Genomic DNA, 19,648 nt, shown 5'->3' with positions numbered 1-19,648 from the left:
CCCTTCTTGCCTGTCGCACAATGTAGCAGTCATCTGTTGCTGTAGCTGACTGTGGTCGACCACTCTCTGCCTTCAGGTTGCAGTGTTTGTGGCTCAGAACGCTCCCCATGTATGTAAATACCAAACCCTTGCGCTGCACTCGTCACAATTTGTCCACATCCGCGCTGGTTCTTTCCCATGTGAAGTCATCCAGACGTTTTCTCGAGGCCATGTTGTAATGCAGAACACCACCACAGTTGACGGTAACTGCTCCCTGATCACACACTGTATTTTGCCATTGCTTCAGTTGCCTCATGTTGCAGGGCCAGCACCATCTGGCACTATAGTCGCACTGATTTGAAGCCATGTGACATGCAGCTTTCTCAGCATGACTCGAAGATCCTTCGCAACACTCTCCCGCGCTTTCATTTATTTACACCAAGTTTTTAACTTGTTAGTTTATCTAGGTCGTCCAAAAATTTTGCAGAGCAGTACAGGTGTGAAGGGGCATCTCTCCAGTTTACGACGTGCGGTGTGTATTTGCCATGGAGGTAGAATAAGGGGAGATGGCGCTACAGACTTACGCTGTACGTTGTTTTGAAGCCAGTGCCGCCATCTTGGATCCGCAGACGAGTGTTTACAGTTGCTTCTTGTTCGTTATTTCTGTCGCGTGCACACGATATTTGTTTTATATAGTAAATGTTACACTGTTTTAGTGAACAACACAGTATAAGGAACGCAGCGTCAAACGTTTTTATGGTCTTAAATGCCTATTCGATACAGTAATACGAAACGAAAATATGACGCTTCTGACCTCAGTACTGTAATTCCTTTTTGTTTATACACTTCGAATAACCGAAAAGAGAAGTATGTGCTATGAAAAGCGTGCTTTCGTAATCAATTTCTATTCACTTTCATTGTGTTTGTGTCGATAATTGACAAAGCCAGAACTCCAAAAGCAATGATTGATAGTTCAGAGGCACCGATTTGTATTCATTGCATTTTCAAGTCAAATTCAAAATCTAAACGTTCAAGTTTGCAAGAAACTTACCTTATTTCCTTTGGTGTCCCATAGATGAATGCAGGGATGATATAAACAAGCCAGCTGTCAAGTCAACAAAGTGAAAGATTCGTTAAATTACGAAGGAAAAGAACAGAATTTAAGATTGTCAGGCCCATTGTAGTTTACACATCTGCTTTGTTTTTAAATTATACCTACCAAGTGACATTCAGTGTGGCAAATAACAGCAATTGACAGGGTAACACGACGACACAGTGATTACTGTAATGATCTAAATAGCCTGGACTTAGATGTGGAACTTTTCTTTAACAAATATGTAACCCTTTAAGTACTTATAATTTAACCACTGTAACAGGTGTTCCACACATTTTACTGAAGATTTAATTAACTACATGTAGTTACATTACTTTTATGTTAAATTATTGCATTTTAAAACATTAATCCCCATTTCAAGGATATTTCTTGCCAGCACTTTTCAGTTAACTTTTCAGTTACTTGGGAATAACCAAACAATGAAAACCAAGTGTATTGCTCACCTCCAGAGAAGTCTTCCTGTTGGACTGATATGAAATCTAAAGTCAAATCACAGAAATAAAACTGTTGTGGCGTAACAAGCTAGCTACACCACACTGAGAAGGGAGCCGAAAGGCACGCGTACACACACGCTGACTGGCGTCAAGTCTGGAACAGGATAAGTATTGAATTCTAATAAGAAAAGTATGCAGCTCCTCGAATACTTATCTTTTATTTATCCTTGTGGTACATCGCTCTTGATAATACAAATAAGACTATCTTCAGATACGGTTAATGGTGCCTTGCTAGGTCGTAGCCATGGACTTAGCTGAAGGTTATTCTAACTGTCTCTCGGCAAATGAGAGAAAGGCTTCGTAAGTGTAGTCGCTAGCAAAGTCGTCGTACAACTGGGGCGAGTGCTATCCCGTATCTCGAGACCTGCCTTGTGGTGGCGCTCGGTCTGCGATCACACAGTGGCGACACGCGGGTCCGACATGTACTAAATGGCCCGCGGCCGATTTAAGCTACCACCTAGCAAGTGTGGTGTCTGGCGGTGACACCACAAAAACCATACTCTAAAACTTTACAGTGCATCAGAATTTCAAGTATACAGGGTGTTACAAAAAGGTTCGGCCAAACTTTCAGGAAACATTCCTCACACACAATGGAAAAACATATGTTATGTGGACATGTGTCCGGAAACGCTTACTTAACCATGTTAGAACTCATTTTATTACTTCTCTTCAAATCACATTAATCATGGAATGGAAACACACAGCAACAGAACGTACCAGCGTGACTTCAAACACTTTGTTACAGGAAATGTTCAAAATGTCCTCCGTTAGGGAGGATACATGCATCCACCCTCCGTCGCATGGAATCGCTGATACATGCAGCCCTGCAGAATGGCGTATTGTATCTCAGCCGTCCACAATACGAGCACGAAGAGTCTCTACATTTGGTACCGGGGTTGCGTAGACAAGAGCTTTCAAATGCTCCCATAAATGAAAGTCAAGAGGGTTGAGGTCAGGAGAGCATGGAGGCCATGGAATTGGTCCGCCTCTACCAATCCATCGGTCACTGAATCTGTTCTTGAGAAGCGTACGAACACTTCGACTGAAATGTGCAGGAGCTCCATAGTGCATGAACCACATGTTGTGTCGTACTTGTAAAGGCACATGTTCTAGCAGCACAGGTAGAGTATCCCGTATGAAATCATGATAACGTGCTCCATTGAGCGTAGGTGGAAGAACGTGGGGCCCAATCAAGACATCACCAACAATGCCTGCCCAAACGTTCACAGGGAATCTGTGTTAATGACGTGATTGCACAATTGCGTGCGGATTCTCGTCAGCCCACACATGTTGATTGTGAAAATTTACAATTTGATCTCGTTGGAATAAAGCCTCATCCGTAAAGAGAACATTTGCACTGAAATGAGGATTGACATATTGTTGGATGAACGATTCGCAGAAGTGTACCCGTGGAGGCCAATCAGCTGCTGATAGTGCATGCACACGCTGTACATGGTACGGAAACAACTGGTTCTTCCGTAGCACTCTGCATACAGTGACGTGGTCAACGTTACCTTGTAGGCCTACAGCAGCAACTTCTCTGACGCTGACATTAGGGTTACCGTCAACTGCACGAAGAATTGCCTCGTCCATTGCAGGTGTCCTCGTCGTTCTAGGTCTTCCCCAGTCGCGAGTCATAGGCTGGAATGTTCCGTGCTCCCTAAGACGTCGATCAATTGCTTCGAACGTCTTCCTGTCGGGACGCCTTCGTTCTGGAAGTCTGTCTCGATACAAACGTACCGCGCCACGGCTATTTCCCCGTGCCAATCCATACATCAAATGGGCATCTGCCAACTCCGCATTTGTAAACATTGCACTGACTGCAAAACCACGTTCGTGATGAACACTAACCTGTTGATGCTACGTACTCATGTGCTTGATGCTAGTACTGTAGAGCAATGAGTCGCATGTCAACACAAGCACAGAAGTCAACATTGGTTCAAAAATGGTTCAAATGGCTCTGAGCACTATGGGACTTAACATCTGAGGTCATCAGTCCCCTAGAACTTAGAACTACTTAAACCTAACTAACCTAAGGACATCACACACATCCATGCCCGAGGCAGGATTCGAACCTGCGACCGTAGCGGTCGCGCGGTTCCAGACTGAAGCGCTTAGAACCGCTCGGCCACACTGGCCGGCGAAGTCAACATTACCTTCCTTCAATTTGGCCAACTGGCGGTGAATCGAGGATGTACAGTACATACTGACGAAACTAAAATGAGCTCTAACATGGAAATTAAACGTTTCCGGACACATGTCCACATAACATCTTTTCTTTATTTGTGTGTGAGGAATGTTTCCTGAAAGTTTGGCCGTACCTTTTTGTAACACCCTGTATATCAGAAAATAGTGCTTAAATAAGTCAACTTACGAATGAAATGAGATTTGTTTAAACTGTAGACTACAATCAGAATGATTAGTACACCCGTAAGCGACGCAAGCCGGCATTTTTTTTTATCAAAACACTTCACGACTACACGCAATCAAAACACCAGAAGCGAATGTTTTGGGGTAGCGAACATGGCGGATCTTCACTCTAATTTTTACCTCCACGGTATTTGCCGTTGCGCAGGGATGCGGAACGGGCGCTGCAACTGGCCGCGCGGCAAGGTGCTGGGCGGCTCGAGCGTGCTCAACTACATGCTGTACGTGCGCGGCAACCACCACGACTACGACGCGTGGGAGGCGGCGGGCAACCCGGGCTGGGGCAGCCGCGACGTGCTGCACTACTTCAAGAAGTCGGAGGACCAGCGCAACCCGTACCTGGCGCGCTCGCCCTACCACGGCACGGGCGGCTACCTCACCGTGCAGGAGGCGCCCTGGCACACGCCGCTCGCCGCCGCCTTCGTCGAGGCGGGCGTCGAGATGGGCTACCACAACCGCGACATCAACGGCGAGTTCCAGACCGGTGCGTACACGCTCACTGCTGGAGTTGTAAAACAGCTGTAGTCTACTGTAGAGCGGCGTAAGTAAGTGCAGACTACGGTAGTTCTCCTAGTAGCCTTCATCAGTTAAGCTGGTACCCACATTACCTGCACGTCAGGTGTGTTGCATACCTTTCGGGCGTTACACCATCAGAGTCTTATTAGATTCCCTAAGAAACAGCAAGCGGCAAACCGCCTAGAAAACGAATGAGGATACATAAAAGGCTGCACAACCCACGGAACATTTTGGTTCTGCTTAGTTACCCTCCTGTTTGTTACTTAAAAATAAACATTATTTATAGCAAAATTGAAACAGTCAATGTTTAATTTAGGTTTTGTTTCAATATTATTGATCTGTAATGTGAAACAGAGGGATGCTGTACAAAAATGAAAACAACACAGATATGTCGTATAGCGCTAGAAACAGTAGTTTCCTAAAAAAGAATGGAAAAGTAAAAAAAACGCAAAACAAAAATGTATCATACATTCCTTCAACACTTGATCGAGGTAACGTAAAGCATGTCTTTGTTATTCATAAACAACTTTCTCATTTATCAGCAATAACAGGAATCTCTTGTCTTCGATCAGGATGAAATACGTTCTACTGAGTACAAAATAAAAACAATAATTATATAGATTTTGCATATTTTTGGATGTTAACTGTACTTGCATGATAACTAATTGCTATGGTTACATAAATTCGCGGAAGCTACGTGATCAACTCTGAGGATCAATCCATAAGTCGCGGCAACTACTGTATTTCGAACGAACGTGTGGCATCACCGTAATCACAGTAAAGACATTCGAAAGCCCGCGGCAAACATTACCTAAATCAACCGACAGACTGCGACCGCATGCGAGGATGGGTCGGTGCCAGCCCCTGAAACAATCAGGCCGTTCTACAAGATGCATCCTCCATCACCTACCCTACTCACCAGTCCTCAGCCCATGCGACTTCGACCTCATACCACAACTGAGGAGAACATTGCGTGGGAGGCGCTTTGCAAACAGGGCGCCTGTCCTTACGGCATTTCGGCGACATGTGGCACACGTTAATGGTAATGCCGAAGGCATTCGAGGCGTTTCACATTGTTGGCAACGCTGTGTGCATTGACTGGGAGACCATTCTGAAACTCAGTAGTCGATACTGATTCATTTTTGTTCGATTTCTATTCATTCACAGTACCCTCTAGTACCATGAAAGTCATTCTGTCATGTCTTAACAGATGTCCCATCATCCTATCCCTTCTCCTTGTCACTGTTTTTCACATATTCCTTTCCTCTCCGATTCTGCGCAGAAACTCCTCATTCCTTACTTCACCAGTCCACCTAATTTTCAACATTCGTCTGTAGCACTACATCTCAAATGCTTTGATAATCTTCTGTTCCGGTCTTCTCACAGTCCATGTTTCACTACGATACAATTCTGTGCTCCAAACATACACTCGCAGGAATTTCTTCCCAAAATTAAGGCCTATGTTTGATACTAATAGATTTCTCTTGGCCAGGAATGCCCTTTTTGCCAGAGCTAGTCTACGTTTGACGTCTTCCTTGCTCCGTCCGTCATTGCTTATTTTCCTTACCAGATAGCAGAACTCCTTAACTTCATCTACTTCGTGCCCATCAATCCTGATATTAATTTTCTCGCCGTTTTCATTTCTGCTACTTCTCATTCGTTTCGTCCTCATTTGATTTACTCTAAATCCATATTCTCTACTCATTAGACTGTTCATTCCATTCAGCAGATCATGCAACTCTTATCGCTTTTACTTTATTCACTTTCACTCAAGATAGCAATATCATCAGCGAATCGTATCATTGATATCCTTTCACCTTGAATTCTAATCCACTCTCGAACTTTTCTTTTATTTCCATCATTGCTTCTTCGATGTACGGATTGAACAGAAGGGGCGAAACACTACATCCCTATCTTACACTCATTTTAATCCGAGCACTTCGTTCTTGGTCGTCCATTCTTATTGATCCATCTTGGCTCTTGTACATACTGTATTTTACCCGTCTCTCCCTATAGCTTACCCCTATTTTTTCACAATTTCGAATATCTTGCACCATATTACGTTGACGAACGCGTTTTCCAGGTCGACAAATCCTATGAACGTGTCTTCATTTTCTTTGAGTAAGATCTTCACGTTATTGTTTACCAGTAAAGCGCGATTCTTTAAAGAATCGAACTCGCGTGTACAAAACAGTTTCAGACGTCTGATTACTTCACCAATGAGTTAATCTGTTAAATATTTGACTTTAAGCGTACAAGAAAGAAAAAGCTTAGAAAAGGTTTGAAATTATGCTTAAAGCCGTTTGGAAGTCGTTAAGCATGAAACACTGGATCTATCTTCTTCTTTTGCTTGTGCCTTGTGCCGCAGTTTTGGCAGGTTCGGCATTGTTACATTCGGATTTGGCAAGGTTAATTGAAGGGGTGCCCGGATTCCATTCCTGCCGCCACCCCGTACCCCCCAGGACGGAATCAGTGTGCCACAGCTGTCTGCGTCTAGTGAAAATCATGAAATAGTGCGAACGTGTTACAAATGTCTGCTAGTTGTGTAACTGAGGCGGGACGTGGGGATCAGCTCGGTATTCACCTAGTGGGATGTGGAAAACCGCCTAAAAACCACAACGAGGCTGGCTGGCACACCGGCCCTCATCGTTAATCTGCCGTTCGGATTCGATCCGGGACCGGCACGTCTGCCTGAGTCCAGGAAGCAGCACATTAGTGCTCTCGGCTAACCTGGCTGGTCACTGGATGAATATAGTCCGGGCAATTTGCGCTTCATTTTCAACAGAAGCAAGTTTCTCAAGAATCTCAATGTTTATGGCGTCATACCTCGTGAATTATGGGTCACACAGAGATATAATTTTGCAGGTACATTCAGTAGCATATGAGGACATTGTCTGCAAACTGTGTTGTGAACAGAATGAGTAGTAAAAAGTAATAAATTAAATCGCCATGCCTGATCAGGCATTTTTACTGCATGAACAGACAAAATGTAGTAAGCAATCTACTTCCATCATTTTGCAGGGGTGCCAGCAACAAAAAGTTTCTCGAAGGGTTCTAAATCCTGTGTAAAGTTTGTTGTAAGTCACTAAGAGCTCTCATTCTCAAGTACTGTATGAATAAATTCCAGGTATATATGCGCTAGCGGTTCCGCTGTCTCAAGACAAACACACAGTTTTCAGCTGTAATACCTGTCTTGTTGTGTTAAACTTTTAAAATAAGATTACCTCTTAATGAATAGCGTTTCAGAACATTTTAAACTTTAAATTTCGGTCAATAATAACGCAAAATATTGAATACCAAATTTTTGTTGGCCCTGGAAGAAATCAGATAAGCAACCTCTGAGATATTTTCGCTCAAACACTCCCTCCTCTCTCTCGTTTGTACTCTGGTGATTTATGTGACGAGGTCAGCGACGTGATTATGACTCCACAATGGGAATTAACAGACTGTGAACGCAGAATTGTAGTTTGAGCTAGATGCATGGGACATTTAGTTTGGGAAATCGTTGGGGAATTCAGCATTCCGAGATCCACAGTAAAGAAGACTGTGCCGAGAATACCAAATATCGGGCATTAACTCTCACCACCGATAATGCAGAGGCCGATGGCCTTCACTTAACGACCGAGAGCAGCGGCATTCGTGTAGAGTTGTCAGTGCTAACAAACAAGTAATACTGCCTGAAATAACCACTGAAATCAATGTGATACGTACGACGAACGTATCCGTTACGACACAGTGGCAAAATTTGGCTTTAATAGGCTATGGCAGCAGACGACCGAGCTGAGTGCCTTTATTGACAGCACGACATCGCCTGTAGCGCCTCTCCTGGGCTCGTGACCATATGGGTTGGATCCTAGACGAGGACCCCCTCATCGAGCATGATTGGTACCTGACAAGGTATCAAGTACCTAAAAAAGCCAAATTAAGAGTCCTTTTATACGTTTTCTATTTTTGGTACTTAGAAAAAACATTGACAAATTCATTATTGAAAAAAATATTGAGCTTAAAACTTTTTCGATTTAGCCATCATTGTAGTTGTTAAATTTTTGATTATTGCTCAAAATCTTTGTCTTCAAATCTGGGTGTTTAGTATAACAAACTCAAAAAAAAATTAAAAATAAAAATAAATAAAAAATAAAAAATAAAAATAAAAATTGAGTATGAACTCAAAATGAAAGGAGAAAATTAAAACTGAGAGCATTGGTCTTTGAGGTGTACTACACTTGAGATTGCATTGAGTAGACATGTATGAAAAATAAGAAAACACTCATTTCATACACGGTATTATTTATTTGAAAAAATACAGTTACAGCAGTGTACTCCATCAGTATACAGTTACTTTTAATTTTCAGTTCTTAATTAGACAAGTTCAATCTGACCTTTGAGTCCATTATTTCTGAAATATTAGGTTCCAAACCTGAAACTTTCACTCTGAAATCCGACCGCTCACTCTGAAATCCGACCGCATGTCGAGCCTATTCCTATGTTTGTTTTTCATGAAACACATGGAAGAAAATGCTTGCTCACACCGATATGTGGTTGTAAATGGAAGGATCTTTTTCACTGCCTTATCTCCAAGTTTCTTGTAGTCTTTGCGTGCTATTGCCCAGAAGTCTGTAATTTTGTCACCGATGAAAATGTTTATCATCCTACCACAGCTGGACAAATCCACAAGTTGATCTTGCTCTTCTTGAGTGAGGCCTTGGATTTTGTCTATTTCTCCACTGCTGAAGGGATTTCGAATCCATCTGTCGTCAGGGTCAGGTTCAGGGAAATACTCTCTAAAAGTGGTGGCTAGGCTGCGTAGATGCTCGGCTACATTGATCTTGATCTGCTCAGGCAGACTCTCCTCTGATGACTCCAAGAATTGTTTGAAAGAAGAAAAGTTAGTTAGTGACTCGTTTTCTATCCTTGACACCCAGATCTGACACTTTTTGACAATAGCACTAAACTTATCCTCAACTTTGAACATGTCTACATTTTTTCCTTGTAAACTCAAGTTGAACACATCCAAGTGTTCAAACACATCAGTTAAGCACGCAGCTGAGCAAAGCCAAGAGAAGTTAGTGAGAAAATCAGCATACTTTGTGTCAAGAAGGAAGACAAGAACCTCGTCTCAGAGTTCAAAAATTCTTGACAAGATCCTACCTCGAGAAAGTCATCTTACTTCCGTATGAATAAGAAGTTCCTCATGCTCACTGCCAATCTCTTTACACTCTAGGAAAACGCTAGACACAGAAGTTAGCGAACCAACCACAACTGTTTGATAACATAGCTGTGGCTCTTGTTGTTGTGGTCTTGAGTCCGATGAATCATTTGATGCATGTCTACAACCTGTCTGTCCTGAAAAGGCTTCTTCATCTCTGCATAATTACTTCAGTCTCCATGCCTATATGCATGCTTACTGTATTTCATTTTTGCACCCCACGCCCCCCCCCCCCCCCCCCCCCCCCTCCGCCGCGACCTCCTCACCATCCCTCCTTTATCGAACTTATGCATCCTTCATGCTTCAGGGTGTGTCATACCAACGGTTCCATTCTTTCAGTCAAGATAACCCATACATTTTTTTTCCTCGCTAGTTTGATACAGTAGTCGATCTACCCATCTAATCTTCAGCATTCATCTGTAGGACAACATTTCAAAAGCTTTTCTTCTCGTCTGAACACTTGTTATCAACGCATTGCTTCCATACGAGGTAGCACTCCTGACAAGTACCTATAGAAACCATTTCCTCACACTTCAGTTCGTATTCTATTTCTCTTTCTTTGAATGGCTGGTTTTGGTACAGTTAGTCTGCATTTTAGTTCCTCTGTACTTCTGCCACCATCAGTTATTTTGCCGTATAGAAAATTTTATCTAATTCCCTCCAAATCACATGATTTAATTCGCCTACGTTCCATTACCCTTTCTTACCCTATGATAAAAAAACCTCGCACCACGAAGGAACTACCCAGATGACATGGAAGTCGGTAGATGTAATTTACATGTACAGACAAACAAATTATTACAATTTCAGAAAAACTGCATGATTTGTTCAAGAGAGAGAGCTTAACAAACTGAACAACTCATTAACGCATTGGTGCACATACAGTCCTTACGCAAGCAGTTATTCGGTTTGGCGTTGACTGATAGAGTTGCTGGATGACCTCTTAAGGGATATCGTGCCAAATTCTGTCCAAATGGCGCGTCATATCGTCAGGATTCCGAGCTGTTTGGAGGGTCCTGCACATAAAGCTCCAAACTTTCTCAACTGGGGAGAGATCTGGTGACCTTTCTGCTCAAGAAAGGATTTAGCAAGCACGAAGACGAGCAGTAGAAGCTCTCGTCGTGTGCGGGTGGGCATTATATTGCTGAAATGTAATTCAGATTGACTTTCCATGACGGGCAAGAATATCGTCGACTTACCGCTGTGCTGTAAGTGGCCACGGATGGCAACCAAAGGGGTCCTGCTATGTAATGAAGTTGCACCCTAGACCATCACTCCTGGTTGTCGGACTGTATGGCGGGCAACAGCCGGGTTCGTATCTCCCCACTGTCTGGGGCGTCTCCACATACGTCTTTAGCCTGGAATCTGACTGGAGCAGTATTGTTTTCAGTGATGAACCTCGCTTCGAAATGAGTCCCGATGACCAGTGGGTACATGCATGTCACATTTGCAATTTCCGTCCCATTCGGATAATTTCTTCGTGGTGTGTAATTTTTTTTGTCTTAGGGTGTACTTTTGTTGATGTTCTCTTATACCCTCTTTTCGGGACACTATACATGCCGTTCAGCTGCTCTTGCGAGTCTTCTGTTACCTTAGCAGAGTTTTATGATGTACAAATTCGAAGACTTCTGCAAGATCACAGAAAACATCAAAAGGTTAATTTTTTTGTTTAGTTCTACTTGGAATGACTTTGTAAAATCATATATTACTTGCTCAGTAGTGAAGCTTTTACGGAAGTCAAACTGAGCTGTTGTTAAAAGGTTGTTCTCAAAAAGGTGGGTCAGCATTCTGTTGTAAAATACTTTCTCAAAAATTTTTCAGAGTACAGGATAGCTCTATAACTAAATATCAGATGCTTACCTACTGTTTTGTATATCACTACTGAAGCAAATATTCTTTGACTCGTTGACTAACAGAGGAAAATCGAGGGTGGTGCTACCAAGTCAGCTCAAAATTTCAGTTCTTTGGCTGTGATAATATCATAGGCAGGAGAGTAATTGCTTTTTATTGTCTTAATTACTTTAGTGATCACTCTGACAGATAATTTGGCAACATTGACTTCTGCGGTGGAGTATGTGTTACCTGAGGAAATTTAGTGAATCTGCTTTTGATGGACTATTTTTGTACCTATGCTTTCTACTATCGTTAGCAAGAAATCATTGAATTTAGTAGCCAATCATTTGTATTTCGTGTCATCAGCTATGTATGCCAACGTTGCAGGCTGAAGGTAAAAAGGTAGATAAAGTATATGAGGATGTTCAAAGGGTAATATCATACATAAAGAGAGATGAAAATCTAATAGTCATGGGGGACTCGAATGCAGTTGTAAGGGAAGGAGTGAAAGAAATTGTTACAGGAGAATATGGGCTTGAGGCAATGAGAAAGGAGGAGAAAGACTAATTGAGTTCTGTAATGAATTTCAGCTAGTAACAGCGAATACTCTGTTGAAGAATCACAAGAGGAGGAGGTATACTTGGTAAAGGCCGGCTGATACGGGAAGATTTCAGTTAGATTACAGCGTGATCAGACAGAGATTCTGAAATCAGATGCTCGATTGCAAGACGTACCCAGGATCACATATGGACTCAGATCACAATGTGGTAGTGATGAAGAGTAGGCTGAAGTTTAAGACATTATTCAAGACGAATGAATACTCAAAGAAGTGGGATACAGAAGTATTATGCAATGACGAAATATGCCTGAAGTTCTCTAAGGCTATAGATACAGCAATGAGAAATATGTCAGTAGGCAGTACAGTTGAAGAGGAATGGGCATCCCTAAACGGGGCAATCACAGAAGCTGGGAAGAAAAACATAGGTACACAGAAGGTAACAGTGAAGAAATAACGGGTAACAGAAGAAATACTTCAAGTGGTCAATGAGAGAAGGAAGTACAAAAATGTTCAGGTAAATTATGGACTGCAGAAATACAAGTTGCTGAGGAATGATATAAACACGAAGTGCAGGGAAGCTAAGACGAAATGGTTGCATGAAAAATGTGAAAAATTCGATAAAGAAATGATTATCGGAAGGACTGACTCAGCATATAGCAACGTCAAAACAACCTTCGGTGACATTAAAAGTAAGGGTGGTAACATCAAGAATGCAACGGGAATTCCACTGTTAAATGTAGAGGACAGCGTACACTGAAGGTCTCTATGACGGGGGAAGATTTGTCTGATGTGATAGAAGGAACAGGAGTCGATTTAGAAGAGACAGGGGATCCAGTACTAGAATGAGAAGTAAAGGAGCTTTGGAGAACTTTAGATCAAATAAGACTGAAGGAATAGACAACATTCCATCCGAATTTCTAAAATCACTGGGGAAGTGCCTACGAAACGACTATTCACGTTGTTGTGTAGAATGTATGAGTCTGGCGATATCCCATCTGACTTTCGGAAAACCAACATCCGCACAATTCCGAAGACTGAAAGAGATTAGATTAGTACTTGTTCCATGACCATGAATACGACACTTCGCAATGGTGTGGAACGTGTTAGGTTAATAAAAGGTGTCTATACAAGATATTACATTAGACAAAATATTACTTGACACCCAATATTTTTAATTTTATTTTTGTGGAGGTTGGGAAATTACCCACTTACTATATCCAAAAATTCATCTAATGAGTAGAAGGAGTTGCCATTAAGAGATTCTTTTAATTTCCTTTTAAATGCTATATGGCTATCTCTCAGACTTTTGATGCTATTAGGTAAGTGACCAAAGACTTTTGTGGCAGCATAATTTACCCCCTTCTGAGCTAAAGTTAGATTTAACCTTGAGTAGTGAAGATCATCCTTTCTCCTAGTGATGTAGCCATGTTCACTGCTATTACTTTTGAATTCTCTCAGATTGTTAATAACAAATTTCATAAGTGCATGTATATACTGTGAGGCTACAGTGAAGATTTCTAGCTCTTTAAATGAGTGTCTGTAGGATGATCTTGGATGAGCTCCAGCAATTATTCTCATTACACGCTTTTGTGCAATGAACACTCTTTTACTCAATGATGAGTTACCCCAGAATAAGATGCCACACGAAAGCAGAGAATGAAAATAGTCGTGATAAGCTAATTTACTCAGATGTATATCGCCAAAATTTGCAATGACCCTAATAGCATAAGTAGCTGAACTCAAACATTTCAGCAGATCCTCATTGTGTTTTTTCCAGTTCAACCCCTCATCAATGCATACACCTAGAAATTTTGAATATTCTACCTTAGTTACCGATTTCTGATCGATTTATTAATGGGGTCATTCCATTTACTGTGTGGAACTGTATATACTGTGTTTTGTCAAAGTTTAATGAGAGCCAATTTGCAGAGAACCACTTAATGATTTTCTGAATAACATCGTTTACAATTTCACCAGTTAACTCTTGTCTGTGATAGCTATACTTGTATCATTGGCAAAAAGTACCGGCTTTGCATCTTCGTGAATATAGAATGGCAAGTCATTAGTATACATTAAGAACAGCAGAGGATCCAACACCGAACCTTGCGGCACCCCATTCTTGAGCTGACAAGTGTCAGAATTATCGCATGATCAGCTTAACAGCTCATACATCCAAGTTGCGCACAAGAATAATGTACAGGATAAAGGAAAAGAAAATTGAGGATGTGTAAGATCACGATCAGTTTGGCTTTAGGAATGGTAAAGGCGCCAGAGAAGCAATTCTGACATTGTGGTTGATAATGGAAGCAAGACTAAAGAAAAATCAAGACACATTCATAGGATTTGTCGACCTGGAAAATGTATTCGACAGCGTAATATGGTGCAAGATGTTCGAAATTGTGAAAAAAATAAGAGTAAGCTATAGGCAGAGACGGGTAATACATAACATGTACAAGAGCCAAAAGGGAATAACAAGAGTGGACGACCAAGAACGAAGTGCTCGTATTAAGAAGATTGTAAGACAGGGGTGTAGTCTTTCGCCCCTACTGTTGAATCTGTACATCGAAGAAGCAGTGATGGAAATAAAAGAAAGTTTCAGGAATAGGATTAATTTTCAGGATGAAAGGATATCAGTGATATGATTTGCTCATGACATTGCTATCCTGAGCGAACGTGAAGAAGAATCACATGATCTGTTGAGCGGAATGAACGGTCTAATGAGCACAGAGTATGGAGCTTATGCAGAAAGCTATATTCAAATAATGATTTGAATTTATCACAGAATAGATTAAATTTTATGTTAGCATTTGGTTCACTATAAATTACATCCCATGTAAGCTATTCTTAAAAATAGGTTATGCAGAAAGCTATTTTCAAACAGTGGTATGAATTTATCATGGAATAGGCTAAATTTTATGGTTCATTATAAATCACATCTCATGCCATCTCCTGTAAACTACTCTTAAAAACATTTGTTCTGGTGTCATTAATTATTCAAACTGATTTCCACAGAGGGATATCTGTACTGTAAGGCGGTATGGTATTTATCCTAACTAACTATGCATCATTATCAGAGAGACCATGGGTAAACACTTATTTTCTTACTTTCAGCTTCATCAAAGAAAACACTATTTATCAGGATCCTGCTGTCTTTATCCACCTGTGTTGGAAAGTTAATTACTGACATCAAGTTGTAGGATCCAAGTAAGACTGTCATATCATTTTTTGTGTCAGAATCCTTCATAAAATATGCATTGAAGTCGCCAGAGATTGCTGCTGTCTGACAGATAGCACAGTAAGGAATCCAGATTTTTCATAAATAGTTCAAAATTTCCCAGTGGTGGTCTATATACAGTTACAATTACAAGTGTACTATTTTTCAACGTTATTTCATAATCACACACTTATATATGCTTATACTACAAAATTTACTGGTATCAATGTTTTTGTATCGAACCCTGTGGCTATGTGGTGCTCAGACAGAACAGGATGTCTATCTTTTCAGAGCTTTCTAAATTTTCCAAACAGGCAAGAAGCTCTTCTACCTAACTACTCTGAACTCTAATCTTTTGATAAAATTAGCTAAACTTACTTTTCTGTGCATTATTAAGATTTTGTGGGGCTCTTCTCTTATTTCCAATTCTTTCATGACAGGGTGTCTGAATCCTGATTATAACCTAAAAAAGGTGCCCGTCTGACACCAGTAACCCCAGGGATCTTGCTGTGTGTGATGGTGGCCCCCTGTGTATTACCTGCAACAAGCTCATCCCACCTATCTTTCCCTCTCGTGTTTAGGTGCAGGGCATGTCTAGTATATCACCATCTCCCACTTGTAGCAACAGGCACTCCACTTATATGAAATTTCGGTTTGGTCAGCAGCAGCCTGCTCAACTCAGGGTTCACATGACTCAGAGCAGTATTTAGCCCGGACTGGTCATCGTACTGCAGGACCTGCACAAAAGTCACATTTGTGTGTGTAGTTGCTATTCCTGTTTCATCCAGGTCACTCCTAATGCAGTAATTACTGTTCTTAGCTAGGCTGTTCCCTGCTCCACCAACTATAAGAATCTGATCCTTCTTGCCAAAACCTTTGCACAGATTAACTGTGTCCTTTCTCACCTGGGTAAGGCTAGCACTTGGTGCTGATAGAGTCAGCGCAGTATTCCCTGAGGTCTAGAATCTGGGATTTTATTCTACTTTTTGTTTATATAGCTAGTCCCCTTTTCCTCATATTAGTCCTGCAGTTATGTGATACTTACGTATATTCATCTAGGCGCATTTCTTCAATTTCTATGACTTCCAGATGATGTTCTGTTGTGATTGCTAACCTTTATATTGAATGAGCTGCCATTTTCTTGTATCTCCATCGGTTAGCTGTTGGTTTCATGCTCTCGGAATCATTTGTACGATTAATTGTAATGCTATGGAATGAGACATTTCCCATTAACATACGGCTACATGCTGATCACCTACAATCTTGTTTTTAGTATAATTGTGTATTAATAATTCCTACCTATCACTTTTTATACATTACAAAATTAGGAGTTCTTCTATGGAATAGGAGTTGTGTACGAAGAAACTGTTTCAGTTTTATTTCAAAATAAGCTTTACTCTCTGTCGGACATTTTATGTCATGGTAAAAACATCAAAATTTTGGTGACAACATTGTGCAGTCCTTTTTGTGCTACAGACGATCGTAGCATGGAGTAATAAATGTCATTTTTTGTTCTGGTATTCTAATTATGTACACAATTGTTCCTTGTAAACTGCAGTGGATTACTTACATAAAACTTCATTGTGAGGCAACAATCAAAACGCTCAAACAGATGTCTACTAGATGAGCCTACGTGAGTACCAAGTATTATTCCTACAGCACGTTGTTGAGCAGTGAACTCATTCTTTCTTAAAGTTGAGTTATCCCAGATACAACAAACACCAGAGATCTTTGAGAGAGTGCAGCACAACTTCATGCCCCATTGCCATGCACGCATTGAGACTGACGGTCGTCACTTTGAGCAATTACTATGAGCTATGCTGTCGTTATCCAGTGTACGTTGTGCATGCCCATAACATACCTGCTCAATTTTATCGGTTGTCGACCCAGTCAAGTGCACCACTTTGACCCGGAAGGTTTGAGACAGCCTGGTGATGTACTCGTGTGATGTAGCGACCTTAGAAGTTTCTTCGCATGTAGAAAATGCTGACAGAACTTTGAAGATCCCACATTATAGTTTATTATGACAAGAATTCACCTTCAATAGATTTCACCGAAGGTTTTGTTTAGTTGTGAAACTCGGTCGCTCCATAAATACGTCTGCCCCTTCAATTAATCAAAACGAAGCGGTGAAACAATTGCTTTTTAAACCCACTGTTTTCTCTTTCGCTCGTGTTTTTTACACGCTCTGATTTGGCTAAAAACATTACAAACTTAAGAATAGGAAATTGAAAAGCATGCAATATGATATACAAAAAAGCCAGTTCCTCTGCTCTTCGCCTATACCTCCCGGATATTAATTTCTCATAGCAGTCAGAAACCATGTATTCACACCACAGAACAACAAACCTAAAAGAAGTGCACTGCCCATGTTACAGTACGGAAGCACCGAACAACAGTATCGATGCAGCCAGTGAATGTGAAATACGTGTAACTACTTGTTAGAAACGAAAATATCACATGAAATTACTTTTAAATGCTCAAATACCTCTAACAAATACACTGACAGGACATTTTAATCTCAACTCATGTGAAATCTTAGCATCGCCGTCAAGAAATTTGTTTACACAGGGATTATAAAGAACTGCGAGAGAGTAATTTGAGAACGTCATGGTCGCGTAATATGTTACACGGCATTTCCTCTAGATAAGCTAAGAGGAATGATACATCAAATAGACAATAAATAGATAAACAATGTAAAATTAAAACAAGTAGCCAACATACTCACACGACACTGATACTCACTATTTTACATAATGCTTAACGGCATAGTTTTTAGAAGTGTGATATGAAGATGCCCCATTGTGAAATGAGCGCTACAACAGTGAACTCATAATATTTCCTTACAAGAAAAAAAAGAACAGCAGAACCAAAAATAAAATAAAGGATTGGAGCAACAATGGCGTGAGCTGAAATTCAGCGTCTTCTTTCGGCATAGAGCTGTACAGAAACTAGTATAAATTAAAATTTTATATGAAAAAATGTAAAATACACACAGCAAGATTTCATGTACTGTCTTGAAGCTTCAGACTTAGTTTTTCAGTAACCAAGCAAATCACGACGAATATTCGCTCCTCTTCGATATGACTCTCTACTGATTTGTAAAACGCATACACGATCTTGATGCGACATTGTAGTGGCCTCTGTCGTTGATTTCAGATACGATTATCAGGAATATAACTTATCTAACTTTCACAGTTTCATAGCAGAAATTCAATTTCCTTCCAAATGTCTGGTTGAGCCTTTTTCGAGATTAGTAACAATCCATTACGCAGTGAGACTGAAACTTCCCATTAAGCGTCGAGAATGAATTTTCATTTTTGCACTTATTTCAATTTTCTAGCTTATTTAGACTGAGTTCCAGACCGGGAGTAGAACCCGGAACAGCCATTACTCGCACCCCGCGAGAAACAAATGTGCTGCGTTCGAGCCTCGGTCCGGCACAGTTTTCATTTTCCAGAAAATTTAAAGTGAGCGTACACTCAGGTGCAGAGTGAAAATTCGTTCAGAAAACACCCAGTAGGCTGTGGCTTACCCATTTCTCTGCAATATTCTTTCGTGTTGGGTCCTCATTGTATCCAGGAAAGCTTCTGTGAAATTTGGGAAGTAGCAGAAGCAAAACTGTGATAGCGAGTCGTAAGTCGTGCCTGGGTAGCTCAGTCGGTAGTGTATTTACCCTCGCAGGAAAAGGTTCCGGGTTCAATTCCCAGTTCAGCGCACACTTCTATTTGCTAGAAAATTTCACAGTTATTCATTCTGGTAGAAAAACTGCTTGGAGTTAAACTGAAAGCAGTCCTAATGCCGCAGCCTAGATTACGAACAGAAGCCACACTGCTTTACTGGTCATGGTACTCATGCAGATGAAGAGTCCCAGTAACAAAGTAGCACTTTGTATTACTCATCCATCAGAGTTGCGTAGCAACACTAGACTACATGTGACTTACTTCATAGCAAGTGTTGTGTTACTTCCTCCCACGTAAGGTTCAATCAGATAAACTACTGCCCATATACTTGTAATATCAGACCCCTTAATCCGGCAGGTAGGTTAGAAAATTTAAAATGAGAAATGGATATGCTGAAGTTAATATAGTGAGAATTAGCGAATTTCGGCGGCAGGAGAAACAGGACTTCTGATCAGGTGAGTACGGGGTTATAAATACAAAATCAAATAGGGGTAATGCGAGAGTAGGTCTAATAATTAATAAGAAAATAGGAACGCTTGTAAGCTACGTAGTAAACGCATTATTGTAGCCAAGCCCACAGCCACCACAGTAGTAAAAGTTTATGAACCAACTAGCCCCGCAGA

The 19,648-nt window shown here is 41.0% G+C and overlaps 1 protein-coding gene across 1 annotated transcript in view; it reads left to right on the top strand.

Moving 5' to 3' along the window:
- The window catches only part of LOC124545270 (glucose dehydrogenase [FAD, quinone]-like), an 83,860-nt gene that overhangs the window by 33,381 nt on the left and 30,831 nt on the right, over window positions 1-19,648 (top strand). Inside the window, exon 3 of the mRNA XM_047124152.1 lies at window positions 4,163-4,498. Within this exon, the coding sequence (XP_046980108.1) occupies window positions 4,163-4,498 (336 nt within the window). The remainder of the gene's footprint in view (window positions 1-4,162; window positions 4,499-19,648) is intronic.

This window comes from Schistocerca americana, chromosome 8, assembly GCF_021461395.2.
Source record: "Schistocerca americana isolate TAMUIC-IGC-003095 chromosome 8, iqSchAmer2.1, whole genome shotgun sequence".
NCBI classification, from domain to species: Eukaryota; Metazoa; Arthropoda; class Insecta; order Orthoptera; family Acrididae; genus Schistocerca; species Schistocerca americana.
Note: the sequence above shows the minus strand (reverse complement) of the source record. Positions and strands in the feature narration are given on the sequence as shown.